This window comes from Papaver somniferum, unplaced genomic scaffold, assembly GCF_003573695.1.
Source record: "Papaver somniferum cultivar HN1 unplaced genomic scaffold, ASM357369v1 unplaced-scaffold_128, whole genome shotgun sequence".
In the NCBI taxonomy this organism is placed as follows: Eukaryota; Viridiplantae; Streptophyta; class Magnoliopsida; order Ranunculales; family Papaveraceae; genus Papaver; species Papaver somniferum.
This window is the reverse complement of record NW_020621936.1, coordinates 6469766-6489094: the sequence shown is the minus strand read 5'-3', so window position 1 is coordinate 6489094 and position 19329 is coordinate 6469766. Positions and strand designations below refer to the sequence as shown.

The 19329-nt window shown below is 36.0% G+C and overlaps 1 protein-coding gene across 1 annotated transcript; it reads right to left on the bottom strand.

Moving 5' to 3' along the window:
• Positions 1-9161: 9161 nt before the first annotated feature.
• LOC113331784 (ubiquitin carboxyl-terminal hydrolase 4-like) lies at positions 9162-13688 on the bottom strand. The gene is made up of 6 exons (XM_026578423.1): positions 13235-13688; positions 12698-12814; positions 11620-11718; positions 10600-10794; positions 10200-10381; positions 9162-10043 (listed from the first exon to the last, which is right to left on the bottom strand). Exons 1-6 carry the CDS (start codon positions 13349-13351, stop codon positions 9617-9619), a joined length of 1137 nt encoding a protein of 378 aa, XP_026434208.1. The 5' UTR covers positions 13352-13688; the 3' UTR covers positions 9162-9616.
• Positions 13689-19329: the final 5641 nt, after the last annotated feature.

Genomic DNA, 19329 nt, shown 5'->3' with positions numbered 1-19329 from the left:
CCAGGACCTCAGACAAAACTTTGATAGCAATATCTAATCCTTCCACAGTTTCTTTCGAAAAAGGAAGAGGCTCAGGTAGAGAACTGGCAATGATAGAAGGTTGAGAAACATTATCAATAGGAGGAGAAGAAGTTTCATCACAGAAGGATTAATAAGGGGGGTTTCAATCATTGAAAGGTCAGTTGAAGAAATGAAATCTGAGGCAGCCTTTTCGCGAATTGGAGATAATGGTTTAACTTGCGAAGATGTCGCAGGAGATTTAGAAGAGACAAGTAAGTGGAATGGAACAGAGGTTTCAACGGTTTTAAGGTGGCGAGATTTCTTGAGAGGTTTATTGGAATCCTTATCATCCTGCGAATTGCAATCCAGATAAGAAACAAAGACAACAATATTGTTATTAGAAAAGAATAATGTTTCTTACTACCTTCTGATTCACAGACTTTCTTTTGTTTACAACAATATTATGCTGCGATTTGGGAATATTAGGGTTCTGAACCGTAAATTTGGTGTTAAAGGCGTTTTTGCTGAAATAACAACAGTATGGGAATCACATAAGCAGCATCATCAAATAAAGAAGTAAGCAAGATCAATTTCAGCAAAACCCATAAGAAAGAAAAAAGAAAACTAACCTCGATGAATCCATGGAAAACACCAGCGGAAGATTAATTCGTAAAAATTAAAAAGGAAGAAAGTTACGAACAATGAAGATCTACAGAGGGAACAGTATGGAGATGAAGAAGAAATTCAAAAGATTAAAAGAAGAAGAAAGAAGAAAAAGTTGCAATGGCAGAATTTATGGAAGAACAATAGAGTTGCAGAGATGAGAGAATAAAAAGAGAAGAGAAAGTAGAAAGAAAATGGAAAGAAGAGTAAAAAGAATATATAGAGAAGATTTTTTTACTCTAAGAAATAAACACCATTAATACGAAAAGACATGAGCGGTTAAAAAGCAGCAGTTACAGAAAACGTTTCAAGAAATAGATGGAAGAAAGGATACGTGTGATAAATGCATAATATGAAGAGATAGACAGCTGCGGCATTTCTCACATCGTTCTCTACTTCCCAGAGAATATATGAGAAGAGGAAAGATGTAGGATCAGAATCTCGCAGCAATAATGCCTCAGCGAAATTATCAACAACACAACACAACAATGTCGCAGAACAATTTCAGAAATGACATAATAAACGACGTCAGGTAAATCATGAGACAAATGTGATGGTCCTGCGAAAATTAGAGAGTTTGTGAGATTAACATTTGTAAGGTCGCGAGAATGTCGCAAGCCATATCCGAAAATAAAGGACAGATTAGCTGTCATCCACTATGTAATTCCCTATAAATAGCCGTTCAGTTGTAAAGGAAAGGGGAGAGATCTTTTCTGAGTGAAAAACAAGTAAATAGGAGAGAGAAAATCTAGAGCAGAGGTTATTCTTGATTCCTTTATCTTTTCTTGTAAGATTGTTCAAAGATTCATCAATAAAATTAAGATTGTTAATCTAAAATGAGTTGAATGTTAATGAAATCTTATGAGGGGTAGTGTAGGATTTCCTGCAACTACATATTCTCAGCTCAGATCTAGTCCATTTTGGACCGGATCTAAGCAGATTTCTTCATCATTTCTTGCTTTTTAGGTTATCAGTAGTTCTAGCTTAGTTGTTATTGTGTTTTCAACTTATATACACCATTATGGTGGTTTTATGTACTCTTTTGAGGTTTATCTTCGCTTTAATTAATGTTGATTCTTGGTTATTGAGTTGGGTTAAGATCAATAGTGATGTTCTCCAGCGAAAAATCTTCATCTTTGTTATCTCCGGCGATGAAATCTTCATCGAAATCTTCATCATCAACTTATCCGGCGACTTGAATCTTCATCTGTGATTTCTTTGATGATGGAAGCTTTATCACTAGTTACAAGAGATTTGAGCAAATTACTCCTATTTTGGGAGCACATCTTTCTAAATAAGAAAAACAATAAATGCTTGGATTTTAATTCTTAGAAAACCATTTTCCTCCGATTTAATCGGATCTTATTCATACTTGTATTTTTCTTACTCCGATAATCCTTCTCTTTCCCTTTATGTTCTTGTTACTTTGTATTCTCTTATTTTCAATCTTAAACTCATTGTAAGCTCGAAATTATTTTAATGAAAATGCTCCTTGTTTTCCAAAAAAATAAAAAAAAAATACAAGAGAAGATAGAGAAATTAGTTGTTACCAGTTATATATTAAGTGCTCAGAGAGTAGCCTTCAAAAGTTCGAGACCGTTCGTTAAAGTGCATTTAAAAGAGATAATAAGCTAATCTAATAAGTTTCTTTTAATGACTCTATAAAATCTGTTGTGGCGCTCAATCTAGATATTCAACCAAATTCCAAAAGATAGAATCCCCCAGATCTTCTTTATTATATTGTTATTGTTCTTATTAGTCTATTCTCACAAGTTTGCCTTTATTTTTCTGAAAACCCCAGTTTATACCAAGTTATCCAAGAAGCGTTGGAACTTGACAAAACTTTCAAGTTTCAGAACAATTCAACAAAAGATGGTCATGTGATTCTTGATCAGCACATAAGAGACAGACACTAGAATTAACTTTACCTTCTCTTTACAAGAAATCCAAAGTTAGAGCAACCTTATAACAAAGTGTCCAGACCAGGGAAGAAACCTTCAATGGTGTTTTTGGGTCCAAATTTGCATATGAGAAAAACTCAAGAATCCATTCACTTCAAGAGAGGAATAAAAAATCGCCACTGGAAAACCATAGCCCAACTCCCATTTTCTGTCATCTTCAAAAGCAAAATTACTCAAGTTGTTGAAGTAAATTAGCAACGACATGCAATTCATGTTCATTCAAGATCATCTTAAAGTTAAAATTCCTGGCATCCTGACTAGAAATCATGTATTTAAGAGAAGCATGTTTCGATATCAGGAAAACTATCTTTTAGAGCATAATTACCAATCCATTTTTCAATCCAGAATTAAATACTTGTGCCACTGTGCAACAAAGGTTTATTGTTATCCTTAACGTAATTTCTCGATTTAAGAATTCCCGGCCATAAACTGTGACCCAATGTCTTAAAGTTATATTAGGATAATACGAAGAATTGGTGTTACCTTCAAATTTTCTATTGATACTATATCTCCAAAGAGCTTTTTCTCTCCACTGGTATCCAAATCCATTCGTAATCTAGGGTCTGGCTAATGGCATTGTCTCCCTTTTTTTTTTTTTCTTTTTTTTTTTTAACTGTAATGTGTATGAACTAAGTTGCTACTAGAAATTACCGACAAAGAAGGTACCAATACTAAACTAAAAAAATAACATTTTAATCTATTAAATTTAATAATCTTTGTGCAATAATGGTAACTCATTGTATAAACTTTGTTTCGATTTATAAAGATTCATATATGGTCATTTTTTGTGTTTGCTATGCTAGATGGCCTGGCAAATAAACCGCGCCACCATGGAAAACGGTTGTCAAATATACTTTTTGTAAAGAAATGATCTTCACACCTTCTCTCCACACATTTTGTAAAGCAATAAAACGCGCCACTATGGCGATTTAGTTTATGTTGCTCGACGTAATTACTATTGCCAGCGGTGGATTCTATCCGGCCCATAAACAACCACGCCTTCCACCATTCATCTTCACACATTCTCTTCTTTCTCCAAAATTTTTAAACAAAAATCTATGTTATCCCCAGTTGTTTCTCTCCAATTTTTTGTTGTACTAATTTTTTCTTCAAAATGAAACCAAAAATAAAAAGAAAAAGGAAAGTCAAAGAATCAACCAGCACCCCAGTGAGTGGATTGAACTATGACCAAACTACAGAATATGAGTTTTAAAATATTAGACAATTAGTCGGTGATGGTATACTTCCTGTGCAAGTATATAATCATCCATAAAGAGTCATTCAGTCGCTCCGTAAGGTAGATGATCTGAGTTCAATATGGTGTTTAAGTACCTCCCCATGCTTTTCAAGAAAGAGTATGAAAAAAATCCTTGGCGGCATTTATATTTTGTATAACCTGCAAACCATAAGATTCAAATTGTTAAAGTTATAGTAGAAATAGTGAAAGACTACAAATATGTTCCTTTTCAAGGATTTCAAATGTAGTAAGTTTGTTTCTTCTTGTAATTCAATTTATAGATTTAGTTTTTAGTTTTATTTACATTCAACAAAGTTAATTATGAATATGTTGTTTTTAAGAGTTACACCATTATATTTTTACATGTTGATGGAAATTATACATATTAGAGAAACTTACTCCATTTTCCAAATTAAAGTGGAAGTCAAAAAGAAGATGGAGAGACCGACTTCAATTATACTCAAATGATCTAAAAGGAAATCCAAATCATAGAAAACCAAAAGCCCGCGGATTAAGGGTGGGTTGAACAACCATAAACATTTGAAACACACTGTCCCATAAATTAAAATTGGTTAAGTTGAAATCTACATCTCTTACAACTGATATCCAGGATCGAATAAGAAAACCATCTTCTTCTCCAGTGAAGCGAGCATTAGTTATATCGATAAAACGATCATTAGAAATTTCGATGTACAGATGGTACAAGTTGAACTGTATAAGATCGCGTATTTATAGGGTTGGATTTATGACCGTTGGTCATAAACCACTGAGCGGCGACCATAAGGTCGAGAAATAATCTTTTTATCGCTGGCATTCTAATGACCATCTAGTGATGGAGATGGACGATCCTATATCCCTCATGCCTAAGTGGTAAATATAAAGGTTAACCAGTTATGCTTGCCACTTTGTCATTCCAATAATGGCTCAAAAGTGGAAACTATACCATAAGTTGGGTGCATAGGAACCCGCCTGAAAACCTTGGTGGTCGTATTATAAGCACTGTGGATTCACAGCGAGTATCCTTCATCTCTCTCCTAATTTTCTCTGTAGTTCTCTTTTCCTTTTTTTTTCCTTTTTTGTCGGCTATCTTCATCAACCGTTTACCTCCCTCATAGGATTTTCATTATTTCAAGGACTTCCAGGTCTTTCTTCTCAATCTAAATTAAGTTTTCTGTCCGAATATTGATTCTTTGTTAGGATCTGGGCACAATAGTTTAGGATATGTATGTATATATATCTTAAAAATAAAAGTGGATGGCGTATTATTATTATTTAGATTACTAATACATTGTTCCAGTGGTTTCTAATAGCCTTACAAGCATATTTTGGTGGTGCTCCGTTATCATCAAACTCATTATCAGGGATGATCTATTTCAATAACATGTTGATCCATTCTTTTGGAAACAAGATCAACAAATATAAAAGTCAGATTGGAATAATTCAAGCATGTTACTTCATAGGTTTCATATTTTTCTCACAAAACTACCAACAATACCCAAACATTTTTTCTTGAAACCATAAGGTTATTTTTAAATACACTAATAGCAATTAATGTTTGAAGACTTTTCTCAAGGACATAGATAAAAAAAATCCATATCTCTCTAGTTTTTAATCTACGTGAAAACTCCTAAAATATCATTTAAAGTGGAACAAAGGGAGTAATATTTTCATTATTTCGTTCTTTAAGTTTCGGATTATGTAAACATTTACTTTTTATCTTAATCTGTTCGCTTATGTTATGGATGCTATTGTAAGTATCAATGAAAATTTGAGGCTTTAGCCTCTTCCATAAAAAAAAGAATTTGGATTTTCCACATACGATAGAGAAACAAAAATACGGAGTATATCAATCATTTTTTAAGGGGCACCTACAATGTTTCAAGCTTCTAAAATTCAAACCCATATGGGTATCCTTCAAGCCATTGATGCCAGAATTTCTATTTGGCTTCATAAGCTCCCGTCTCAAGCGGCTAAAACTACTCTAATTAAACATATTGGTCAAGCTGTATCCCCTTTTCAAATGGGAGCTTTCCTTATTCCTAAACACCTTTGTAAACAAATGGATTCTCATCTCTGTAAGTTTTGGTGGGGAGAAACCCTTGACCCTAAATATAGAAAACTACATCTTTTGGGTTGGGATATCTTGTGCCCCCTAAATCTGAAGATAGTATGGGTTGTAGGAAAGCTGAGCTAAACAACTTGGCTATGCTTGCAAGAAATGCTTGGGGAATTATTGAAAATCCTAATTATATGTTAGCCACTGTTCTTAAAGATAAGTACTTCCCTAAAACTGATTTCTTGAATGCCAAATGCACTAGTAAGTGTTCTTGGACCTGGAAATGTATGCATGCCATAAAGGAGTTAATCAAACCTTTTATCTCCTGGATTATGGAGGATGGTCAATTTATTGATTCTTGGTGTGACAAATGGATCCCAGATCTGAGTTCTGCTACACCAAACCCCTTAGCCCCTCCTGATCCCAATGTTAACGTCTTTTACTTCATTAAGAATCAGACTAGAACTTGGGATGTTAATAGACTAAATACTCACTTTGATGATGCTCCTGTCAAGAAGATTATTACTATTCCCTTAAGCCAGTTATGCACTCCTGATAGGAGGGCTTGGGAAATTTCAAAGAATGGTTGATTTTCCTCTAAAACTGCCTATATGGGACTTAGAGGTCTTAGAACCTCCCATGCATCAATCTTTGGAAGCGCATTTTGAAAATTAGGGTTCCCTACAGAATCCAAGTATTTCTCTGGAAAGCTGTTAGAAATGCTCTACCTGCCAGAACTATTTTACATACTAGAATGCCCATGCATAGTGTTGATTGTGCCAGATGCACTGATCCTCATGAGTATGTCATGCATGCTTTAGTCCTATGTCCCTTTGCTAGTCGGGTTTGGTTTCTCAGTTCTCTTTGTGTTAACACTCAGGTTTTTCAAAATAAGTCTTTCATTGATTGGTTGGTTTTTTGGCTTACTGACCATGTGTCTAAACTTCCTGATGAAGATCGATGCCTCTTTGTTACTGTTCTTTGGTCTATCTGGAGTAGTAGAAATAACCTTGTTTTCCAAAACCTCAAAGAAACTCACACATATGTCTTAGCTAGAGCTACAGTAATGCTCTTGACTAGGAAGCCTTGCTCTTCTATCTCTCCTACTACCTCTGTTATTCTGTGTGAAAAATGGATCCCCCCACACCCCCACACCCCCTATTTTGGCTGGATTAGATGTAATACTGATGGAGCCTATGATGTGTCTCTGGAGCTAATGGTGCAGGATATGTGATACGGGACTTTGCAAGCAAAGCTTCTTTTTGTGCTTCCTTGGTTTTTGAAGTAAAGTCTGCTGAAGAAGCTGAAGCAAGAGCTATTTGAGCAGTCTTGAAGAAAGCGAATGAGGAGAATTTCACTCACGTTATCATTGAAAGTGACGCAAAAGGTCTCATTGATCAATTTTCCTCTTGCATGTTCGATGGAGACTCAAGAACGGATGTTATCTTTGAGGATATTTTATTTTTCTCTTCTAGTTTAGTAGCTTGCATTTTTTCTTATCAACCTCGTTCTTGTAATTTTGTTGCACATGAGCTTGCTCAATGGGAAAACTGAACAATTCCTCCATGTACTGATCTGTTCCTCCAATTTGGCTTCTACCAACTGTTGAGGAGGATCATTAGCCTTTTTGAAGGCCGTTATCTATAAAACAAATTAAAAAAAAACGATACTATTGTTAGCTAACTCATATCAATGAAAGTTTGAAGCTTCTTTTTCTTTTTTTTTTAAAAAAAATAAATTTGAAGCTTTGGGCTCTTCAAGAAAAAGAAAAAGGAATAAAGATTTTCCACGTAGGATAGAGAAATAGAAACGCGGAGTATATTAAATTATTAATCACTTTTTTGAGGGGCACCTCAATTATTAAAAGAAACTCGTGAAAGGATATCAAAACTTCTATCCATCTAGGGTTTTAATTTCTGACCGTGTGTCTTCTGCTTATCTTCCTTAGTTCATCCTTCTCTCTCTCGCTCGTTTGATTCCAATGGCTTCAATTCTGAGTACCTCGGCATTTCTTCAGACTCCAGCAAGCCTAAGCACAACACCATTGGAAACCCCGAAAGGTGGTGTCTTCTCCCTTTCTTTCAGAAACAGAAAAACACAAATTGGGTCTCAATCAAAATTTTCCAATCTCTTCCTTAAGAAGTCTAATACTTCAACACTTGAGGTTTCAAGATTCATCCCCTCTGCTGTCTATCAACAAACCAGTGAAGTGGAAGAAGCAAAAGAAGAAAAAACTGGGTCTGTTGAATTTCAAGTATTATGTTTCACCAATAAAATCCGGAGTCTCACTTCCCATTTACAAACGCACAGAAAGGACTATTCATCTCAGAGAGGTCTACGTTTAACTCTGGGCAAACGGCAACGATTGCTGGCTTATTTAGCTAAAAAGGATTCAAGACGTTACATGGATTTGATTGGTCGGTTGGATATTCGGGACCCAAAAAAGACTCGGGCAACACTCAATTGATAGTGTTTTGGTGGATTATGAAATTCGTCTTCAGTCATCAGTAGTTCAAGCTCGGGGACAGACTTTTACATCCTTCTAAATGATGCAGTCTAATTAGAAGTTAAGTTGCCACATTTAGAATTTGTTTTGCTGATTCCTTTGATGTTGTTTTGCTAAATTGTCTAGGAGTTTATTGTTATGGATTTTGTTGCAGTGGGAATGCCCACGAGTTGTTTGTTTTAATGCTGTAAAGTAATCATGACTCTTTAAGTGCATCAGTTGAAGTTGTACGAGTGCAAGTCCATTTTCATCTTACTCAAATTTAATTTCGTATCTCAAATTCTCAATTAGTGTTTTCTCTCCATCTCTCTGCAACTTGCGGCAACAGAAGATGAATCCTAAACAGGCAGTGGAAGTATGAAACCATGCTGAGATTGTAGTTCTGTAAACACGCGATTGGTAGTGCCCACAATTTTTTTTGAGAACCGGTTCCTACAAGTAGAAAACAAAGAGACCTGTTACTTCTGTGATACAGAACTAACTCAACTACAGCCAAACTTGGTTCCCAAAACCTCCGAAAAAGTTAACTGCCTCCCAACATTTGCCAGTCAGCCATTTGGGTTATACATGACTTTTGTATCGACCAACCATTCCTGGATCTAGTGACACTTATTCGAGGAAAAGTTTGGGGCAGGATCGCAAAACTCCATGTATTCAAAATTTCAAAGATTGAAAGGATGCAAACTGTTTAGCCAAAGACTCATTTGTTGGATGGCCAGTTTTTTTGTAAATAGAAACTAAAAAAGAAGAAGGAACTTCAAACTTTGAAGAAATGTAAGTCATGTAATAGAGTTTAATCTCAAGAGTGAAAGACAAAAGAGAATAAAAATTGCATGGTCCAACTCTCTCAAGACCAAACTTTTACACCCTTTCTTTCTGGTTTCTTATTGTAGGGGTACACATAAAGGACAGTGAGCTTCTCCACTACCATCCACAACTGTACATAGATCGACAACCAGCAATAGCTTCAATGAATCTCTTCTTCTCTATTTTGATCTTCACATCTCTTCTGATCATCTAGACTTTCAGAGTTAATCCCACATGTTATATAACAAAATGGGAGGGTAAACAAGGGAAGCAGTATAAGAGACTGGAAGATTTTATATATGGAGATAAGAAAAACACCACCTCTGCTCAAAAGAAAGAACCAAGAGAATACAAACATCGCCAAATTGACCAATTCTTCACACCTCTCATGTCTGGCTAGAACTAGTTGTAGACGTTGTAGTAGTACCAACCCTTTCATAGAATAATATATACCCATGATCTGTGTTGCTTGTGTATTCCTGCGCTGACCCAAAGAATGTCTGAACTGCTGACTCATCAATCATTTCTACATTCTCGTCATCAAAGAATAACCAATGGTTGTGGCTCTTCACAAGACTTACGTAATGTCCATGGTTTGGCCCACTTCCTACATGAACAACCACAGCAAATAGAGAGTACTCCGAATCTGCATCCTCTACTGTATTACTCAACTTCAGCTCCAACGGAAAAACAACACGATAAGACAGTTTCTTGTATCGACTGAGTTGCTCAATGTACTTGAAGCGCTTTAGATGGATAACAAGGATTTGAGGTGGCTTTTTAATTTTCATTCTCTTTTGAGCCTCCTGCAGACTTCATTATAGAAAGAAGCAAAAAAGAAGAATAAGAAACGAAGGCGTGAAGGTTGAACAGTATGAAACTATGTAACCTACTCAGAGCAGTCATAAACTTTACAGTAAGGAACACCCCTGCCCTAAAATGTGAAGGAAGATGGGCTGAAAGAAAAACCTGCAGCACTTGTCACAGAAGAATTTATCCTCAGCATTCAATGTCTCCGTGGAACTAAAATTTTTTAGACAACTCGTGATGGAACTGTTTTGTTCGATGTCAAGACTCAAGTCTAAAAATGTTTCATCTCTTGCGGTTACTGTCTCACACCGTAGGCACCTTGTCTCATTGGTCAATATCCCCTGCATATTACAGGCATCATAAATAATAAATCATTTTATCAAAGGGCAAATGATATTATCAACAGAATGCTGTTTGAACCTAAAACTATACTTTTCCTTTACAGAAAGCTACACATTTGTTTAATTAAGAGGATAGCAGACTAGTGAACTTCAGTGACACTCGGCATTCAAACAGAAATTCTGAAAAAAATTTAAGCCAGCTGGAAATGTAACTTTACCTGAAAATTTTTGTGAACCCAGGTGACCAAAGGTTCTCTGTGAACACCATTGACCTGCAAGCTCTTTGGACCATTTGCAGTCTTTTCAGGTGGTGAAGAAGTTTCTGGAGAATTCTTGGCAGCGGCAGCGCGTGACTCTTTCTCGAGTATGTCAACAAGCTCGTTCAGCAAGAAGTTCAAAAATTCATGCGCGTCCTAGATAGAAGACAAGAGTAATACATTTATTGATCAAATGGTTTGAGATGAGCTGTAAGCGAATTAGACTAGTATAGACAATAATTATCCTCTCAAAAGAACCTGGTATCATAACAAGATCCTAGATACCAGTTAAAAATAGTAGTGACACGTATATGCAATAACATTCCTGTAACATTACATGCGATGTATGCATACTCAAGTTAAAGATTCTGTGATAACGATGTTCCAACACCGGCCAAAAGATAGCCTAAGCTTCTCTTATAAAATGAGAAAAGAACTGATATTTCTGGTGATGCTAATAAGTAATAACTGTTATGATGGTAACTATCTGTATAGTTCAATTCAAATGCTAGAGTATAACACAACCCTATACGTGTTAACTCAAGTGAAATTTCCAAACCAATATTCAAAACAATCTCAAAAGAGATGTGGGAAATTTAATCACCAATTGTGGTGGCAAATATATGTGAAGTGCACAATAGTCGAACAGACAGAAGGAAACCCCTTAGTCTGGACCTTAAAGACGAACTTACAACTTCAACCTTATTTGTTAACTATGAACGTTTCTCAGTCATTCCAGTGACCCAAAATATTTCAAAAGCATGAAAGCAGCAGAAATACATCAGTAATCAAGGACCTTGAAATACCAAGTCTGAAAGTACTTCATGACACTAAGATACTCTACCTGATGATATCCACTTGGGCTTAAAAGTGAAAACAATAATTACTTCCCAGATGCCGATATCACAATTATTTCTTAAAGTTCCATAGTATCACTAAAGTGAAAAACTAAAATATACAAAGAAAAATGTCAGAGCATACCTGGTGCATGTAGCTGCGGAATAGCTCATTTTCCTTCTTCACTCTCTGAACAAAGCGCTTTGGAGCAATGACACCAGTTTTCTTCTTCTGTGAGCTTATCTAAAACAAAAGGGAAAATTTAGTCTTAAAAAGCATACACCTTTATCAAAATCACATCATACGCATTATGGAGATGAAAGGGCTGCAATTTCAATGATTTACAAAAATTAGCCCCATCCCACAACCCGTAAAAGAGGTCAAGGCAGGCATTATGGTTTTACTTTTTTAGTCTTAATTAATATAGCAGCAGTGTGAGGGGACAAAACGATTTATTATCACAATATCATACTGGTAACTCATAAAAATACATAAAGGAATACAATGTGGTAGACTCCAACGTACTGACAAAAGAGTACTCAACCTTCATTGCGAAGCTCTTAGGGGCTTTGACCAATACCTTTCAAAAACTTCTGAATTCTGATCATGTCACAATTTAAGTGCAATGATTAAAAAGAATGGATCATTGCATCCACGGGCATACGGTGTACTATAACAGCCTGATTGAGGCACCTTATGCTAAATCAAAATTTATGAATATTATTCAAAGCAGACTACAATTAGACCAGCACCTAAGTGTAACATTATCTCAGTTCACAGGACATTTTAAAAGAACCAACACAGATAAGAGGCAAGAGATATGGACCAGCACCAAAGTGTAACATTATCTCAGTACAGGACATCAGGACATTTTAAAGGAGCCAACACAGACAAGTGGCAAGAGATAAAAGTTAGATTCCAAATTACTGTCAAAATCATAAGTCACTAAGTCGCAGATAAACCACTAACGAGCAAGAAGCAACATACGGCAGATGAATAACATTTGGAAGGTTTGGACTAACTTTGATAAGTTTGTAATATAGAGCCTACAAATAAAGTTGTATATCTATGATTGAAAGCCGAATTTACCATCAATATCATGGTTCAAGATGTACATAAGCTTAAGCATACAGGATACAGCAATGCATAATCTTCAGTTCTTCACTAGAAGTGGCAAACAATGGTCAAACTCTTACATTCAAACATATAAAAGACGCCTTACCTGAGTGAACAAATCTGCCAAACATGTCAAAAGGTTCTCTTCTGGATCACCAGGATTTTTGTTATTTGCATAATATTCAAGCAACTGTTCACGAAAAGGAACACAAAAATAGAGCGCCTGCACACAGAAAAATGGCAATTCAAGTATTACTTGCAAATGCAATCAAAACATTCTAATTCAGTATCTTCTTTTTTCATGGGAAAACTTCTAACTTTTCAAAACCAAGGTTAGGGGCACTGATGATTTACTTTTGTTTTTTAAATGTTTTTGATAAATGAGAGCAATTGAGCATAGTATCAAGCTTTAATCAAGTTTTTTTTTTTTAAGAAACCATCTCCTACCTAACAAATCAAAACCAAGACCCCAGTAACCCAATCCAATTTGACATACATCAAGTAGAATCAACTGACCAAGTACATCTTAACATAGGTAGGAAAATTGTAACGAATATCTTAGTAATAATCAAATATACAATCGAGGAATAGATCATGGGGATTTAATCCTAGAAACCCACTCAAAATTGGAAGGGAGACAAACCTGTAAAACGGAGTTACAGTAGCAAGTATTCCCAAAATTCTCAAGACCAAAATATCTTTCACCTTCAGGAAACTGATCACCTAAAGCTTTCTCAAGCTTAGAACCAGCAGCCCCCATGACTACTGTTCTAACCAAACCCCAAAATCCTCCTCCTTCAATCTCTTTTTTCTTCTTCACTTTTGTTAATTTAGGATTCTACTTACAACAATAATAATCTGATGAAAATCTGAATTAGATTACTAAATTTAGGGTTTTCTTAATCATATCAAAGGATTTACGAGGAAAGACAGTAATTTATTATCAATGATTAAATTAAACAACGAAGTGAAAAAAAAAATGAAATTTTTTAGCGTTTTTGTAAAAAGAAAATCGGATTTGTTTCTCCTCTCATCCCTCAAATATCAATCTCTCCCGTTCTTCTCTTTCCAAAAACAGTTTGACTAGACAACGGATGTAGTGCAAGTCACGTGCCTATCTATATCTATCTATCCATGTATTTATGTCGTTCTATGAATGTGCTTTGAACTTGGGCTTGCTTGGGAAAGGATTCTATCTCGACCGAAGGAAGGGATATCGTATTTTAAGGTTTTGACAATTAATTCGACCAAAGATGCTTACTGGATATCGTGTTGGCCTGAACTATTTGCCTGATATGAGGCAAGTAACAATATCCACGCATCCTAAAGTTGATTTTTTTTATCCAAAAAAAAAAAAAAGTTGATTCCGTAAAGAGGCGAATTTGACTTGCTGCTCAGTAGTATTGTCGTGGACACTCCCAATTCCCTAATGCTTCTTGTAGGAGTAAAATACCGCACGCCTATCAGATATGCGAAGTAATAACCATCAAGACTGGACGAAAGCGACCGCATACAACATATCCGGAATGACGCATCAGATGACATCAACTTAATCACGAGTAAAGTGTAAAGAGATGTGCGATATTAGGAGTACGTGCGAGAAGAGCCAATGTAAGTGTGCGTTAATGACGCACGCCAGATCCGAAAATAAGGGCTTTATTAATTGTCATCCACTATGTAAGCTCCTATATAAGGAGCCGAGCGGACTTGTATTGCGAGAGATCTTTTTTTAGAGCTTAGACAAGATTTTAGGAAAGAGAAAGATTATTTGGAGAGCAAGATAGGGTTTCTTTATCTCTTTGTATCCAATTTAAAGATTTTAATGAATGTTCTTGTGATTCTTATGGAGATTACTTAGATTGTTCTATACATTTTATCTAGGGTGTGGTTGTGAGATTTATCACAACTACATTTTGGCGCTAGAAATCAGCTCGGAATGATATACCCTGTTGGTGAATTTCTTTAAAAACAAGTGTTGAATTCCTTATAGTTTATCACAGTTTCATTTGAAATATTTGAAATTTTTTTGAAGCTTAGATCTAAAAAATTCCACCAAAAGTTTCAATCTCAGAAAAACAATTTTCATTGTTCCAATTTTCAGGTCTTTAAGGGACAAATTTTCTTTAATTTGTTAACAAGAAAACAAAGATGGAACAACAATCATTTATGGAGGAGTAAGGATAGTCAGAACGAAAGGAGGAGGCAGAAGTATACAATGTAATTCAATAACTAAAACGAGTATCTCTGATGCAGATTTCCACGCAGGAATATCAGGAAGAATACAAAAGCATGATTATGAAGAAAGGAAAATCATGACGGTGGATAAAATATCTCCCTTAAAGGAATGGGAAAAGAGGAAGATAACGTTTGTAGCGGACAAGATCTCGGAAGAAAACTTAAGGAGAACATATTCCTTGGTGATTACAATATCCACAGAGCGAAAAGAAAAAGATGAAGGAAAGAAAGAATCAGAAGAGTGGGTGATAGACAGAACCTTGGCAGACACAGGTAGTTCGGTAGATATTTTGTTCTATCACGCATTCAAAGGTATGGGATACAAGGACGCGGATATGACGCGTTCTACATACAACATTCATGGTTTTAACAGAACGATAACAAAATCAAAAGGTGAAATAACCATGCGAATACGGTTGGGAGAAATAGAAACGCATATAACATTGTGTGTGGTCGATGTAGATTCACCATACAACATGTTGTTGGGGCGACCATGGGTGCATGCGATAAAAGGTGTAGCATCAACTCTGCATCAATGTATGAGATTCCCAATACCAAGTGGAATAGGAGAAATTAAAGGAGGTACAAAGAGTGTGAAGATTTGCGGTCAGATAGATGTAAAGAATTATGAAGGACGCGTGAAGAAGCGAAAAAATCGGTGGAGAAAAGGAAAAGAGCTAAGGAAGGAAGAAGAATTAAGAATATACATGATAAGAGCACAAAAAGGAAGAGGAATACCAAGCGGAATTCCAGAAGAAGAGGGTGCACCAATACACAAAATAAAAGAACCAACACCACTAGGAGAACCAAAGGCCAATTTTACCGCAGCAGAGCCGACAAAAAATATAAATATTAGAACAGGGGATGATCCAAAGATATTAAAAATTGGAACAAAGATGGGTAAAGAAGAAGAAGAGCGAACGATCAGTATCTTACGTGAATACAAAGATATTTTTGCATGGAGTATGGAAGAAATGGTAGGAATAGATCCTTTTGCCGCATGCCACAAATTGGATATCAACAAGAACGCACGACCATTCAAGCAAAGGATAAGAAAGATAGCAACCACATACCATCCTCAAATAGAAACAGAGCTATAGAAGATGCTTGAGGCAGGAATAATAAGGCCAACAAAATACGCAGATTGGATAGCAAATATGGTGGTGGTGCCAAAGAAGAATAATGGAATAAGGATTTGCATCGACTTCAGTGAATTAAACAAGGCATGTCCAAAGGACAACTTTCCATTACCAGACATACCACAAATGGTTGAAGCAACATCAGGAAATGATAGACTCTCACTTATGGACGGATATAAAGGCTATAATCAAATTCCTGGCTGAAGAAGACCAAGAACATACTGCTTTTTTCGCACCCAGTGGATTATATTGCTATACAAAAATGTCTTTCGGTCTGAAAAATGCAGGTGCGACATATCAAAGAATGGTAGAAAAAGTATTTGCAAAATGGATACACACAACATTGGAGGTATATATAGATGATATGTTGGTGAAGAGTAAAAAAGATGAAGATCATGTTGACCACTTGAGAGAAATCTTTGAACAGATGCGGCAATTCAACATCAAGATAAATCCAGAAAAATGTATTTTCGGAGTTGCGTCGGGAAAATTTGTAGGTTATATTGTATCCAAGGAGGGAATAGAAGTCGATACAGAAAAGGTACAAGCATTTCGTGACGTGCGATTACCCGCGATTGTGAAAGATGTATATAAATTGAATGGATTGTTAGCTTCATTAGGGAGGTTTATTTCGCATTCATCAGACAAGTGCAAGCACTTCTTCAACATCCTAAAGAAGGCGACCAAGTTTGAATGGACAGAAGAATGCGACAAAACATTGCAAAATATAAAGAATTACCTGATAAATGTATCTATTTTGCAAAAAGCGGAACCAGGAGAAGAATTATTAATATATATGGCATCAACACCGCACGCATTAAGTGCAGTCTTGCTACGTTTGGATAAAGGAGTAGAAAAGCCAATATACTACATAAATAAAACATACAATGCTGCAGAGAAAAATTACTCAAAGATTGAAAAGCTAATTCTCGCACTGGTTTATGCAACACAGAAACTCCGTATTTATTTTCAAGCCCACAAGATTAAGGTATTGATAAAAGTACCAATCGAGTCTGTAATGAAAAATTAAAAAAGATCAGGAAGAATCGAAAGACGAAATGCACAAGTAGGGAACTTTGAGATCAAATATGAAATATTATCTTCACCAAAATTGCAAGTCATCGCAGATTTATTGCAGAATTTCCATTGGAAGATGAACATGTTGAAGAAATGACGGATGTGGATGAAGAACATGGGAATCCTAAAGATTTGTTGACAGATCATAATTAAAATAGATGGGAAATGTTGGTGGATGGATCATCAAATGGAGAAGGCAATGTAATTGGAATAGTTTTTATTTCACCAGCAGCGGCAAGAATGGCTTACTCATTCAGGTTGGAGTTCGCATCCACCAATAACGAAACTAAATACGAAGCGGTGGTGCACGCGTTACAGTTAGCAATTGAAATGAAGTTAGAAGATGAAAGAATAACTAGTGACTCATAGTTGGTAATCCGACAGATAGAAGGAACATATAGCACAAATGAGCCTTCTTTACAGAAATACAAGAAGCTAGTCACAGAGTTAGCAGCCCAAATTCCAAAAATAAGTTGGAGGCACATATACAGGAAAGACAATGGATTCGCGGATGCATTGGCTTTTATTCCTTCTATGTTAGTAGATCCAACTACAAGGTATATAAAGATACAAATGCTCTTTTCGCCTTCAATTAAGAAGGAATAGGAAGAAGACGCAGATGTAATAATAGTAGAAAACGTAGAAGAAGAGCAAGCGAACAAAGATGCATATTGGTGAACCCAACTTCATTTATACTTGGAGAAAGGAGAAGTCCCAAGAAACAGGTTGGAGGCACACAAGTTAAAGAGTAGAGCGACAAATTATGAACTCAGAGATGGTGTACTATATCGAAAATCATTTCTTGAACCATCTCTAAGATGCTTAACGCGAAAAGAGGGAATGGAAATCTTGAAGGCATTACTGAAAAAGCGGGGGTCTAACAACACCACCCAATATTTCGCTTAGCAATCTGTATGGACTAACTACGAAATACTTTCTAGAGAATCAACTAGACAGTCAGACTCAATCTAGGTAAAAGTATCTCAAGGAGTTAATATATCTCTCTTGTTTTGATTTACTCAAGCTAATAGAAATCAGCGAGTCCTAATTAAATACAAGGAATAAATCGGATGGTACCAAAGACCGATATTCGAGGATCAATCAATGACAATCAACAACCATAGGTTGGATTACTCTAATTGATGATCTAACGCACAACATGTATTATTTCAATTATAAAGATAAAAAAATATAATGCGGAAATTGAAATAACACAGACACCAGAAATTTTATTAACGAGGAAACCGCAAATGTAGAAAAACCCCGGGACCTAGTCCAGATTGAACACTAGCCTACTCCAAGCTAACTTCAGACTGGACTGTAGTTGAACCCTAATCAGTCTCCCATTGATCTAAGATACAGTTGTACTCCCTACGCCTCTGATCCCACCAGGATACTGCGCACTTGATTCCCTTAGCTGATCTCACCCACAACTAAGAGTTTCTACGACCCAAAGTCAAAGACTTGATGACAAACAAATCTGTCTCACACAGACAAGTTTATCGAAGGATTAATCTGTCTCCCACAAATAAACCCTAAAAGATTTTGTTCCGTCTTTTGATAGTAATCAAGGTGAACAGGAACCAATTGATAATCCGGTCTTATATTCCAGAAGAACAACCTAGAGTTATCAATCACCTCACAACAATCTTAATCGTATGGTAGAGAAACAAGATGTTTCGGAATCACAAACGATGAGACGAAGATGTTTGTGATTACTTTTTATATCTTGCCTATCAGAGATATCAATCTCAAGCCAATCAATATGATTATACTCGTACGATAAAAGATGCAAGATCATATCACACAACTACGATAAACTAGTATCGGTCTGGCTTCACAATCCCAATGAAGTCTTTAAGTCGTTAACCTGGTTTTAGAAGAAGAAAACCAAAGTTTAAAGGAGAACCGACTGTAGCACGCAAACTAGTATCACACGTAAGGTGTGGGGATTAGTTTTGCATTGATTCTAGATGTCCCCTTATATAGCCTTTCAAATCAGGGTTTGCCATTAAGTTACCTTGGTAACAAAGCAATCAATATCCACTGTTAGATGAAAACCTGATTTAGATTCAAGCTAATATTTCTCAACCGTTAGATCAAAAAATTAGCTTGTTACACACAATTGAAATGCACAATTCTAGGTTTGTTAATGTAGATGGGGAAAAACGATTTGCTGGTTTTTACAGAATTGAAGAGTCGACCGTGTGGAGACTCCTTGAACCGAGCGAAATGTTGAACCTCACACAGATGCACTGCAAGAAGGGAGTGCTTTAAGTTCGAGAGA

Coding starts and splice junctions, on each gene's coding strand:
- LOC113331784 (XM_026578423.1), bottom strand. CDS start 13,351: ATGGGGGCTGCTGGTTCTAAGCTTGAGAAAGCTTTAGGTGATCAGTTT. Junction 11,719..12,697: donor TGGCAGATTTGTTCACTCAG/GTAAGGCGTCTT, acceptor CTTTTGTTTTAG/ATAAGCTCACAGAAGAAGAA. Junction 10,044..10,199: donor TTCTGTGACAAGTGCTGCAG/GTTTTTCTTTCA, acceptor TCTATAATGAAG/TCTGCAGGAGGCTCAAAAGA.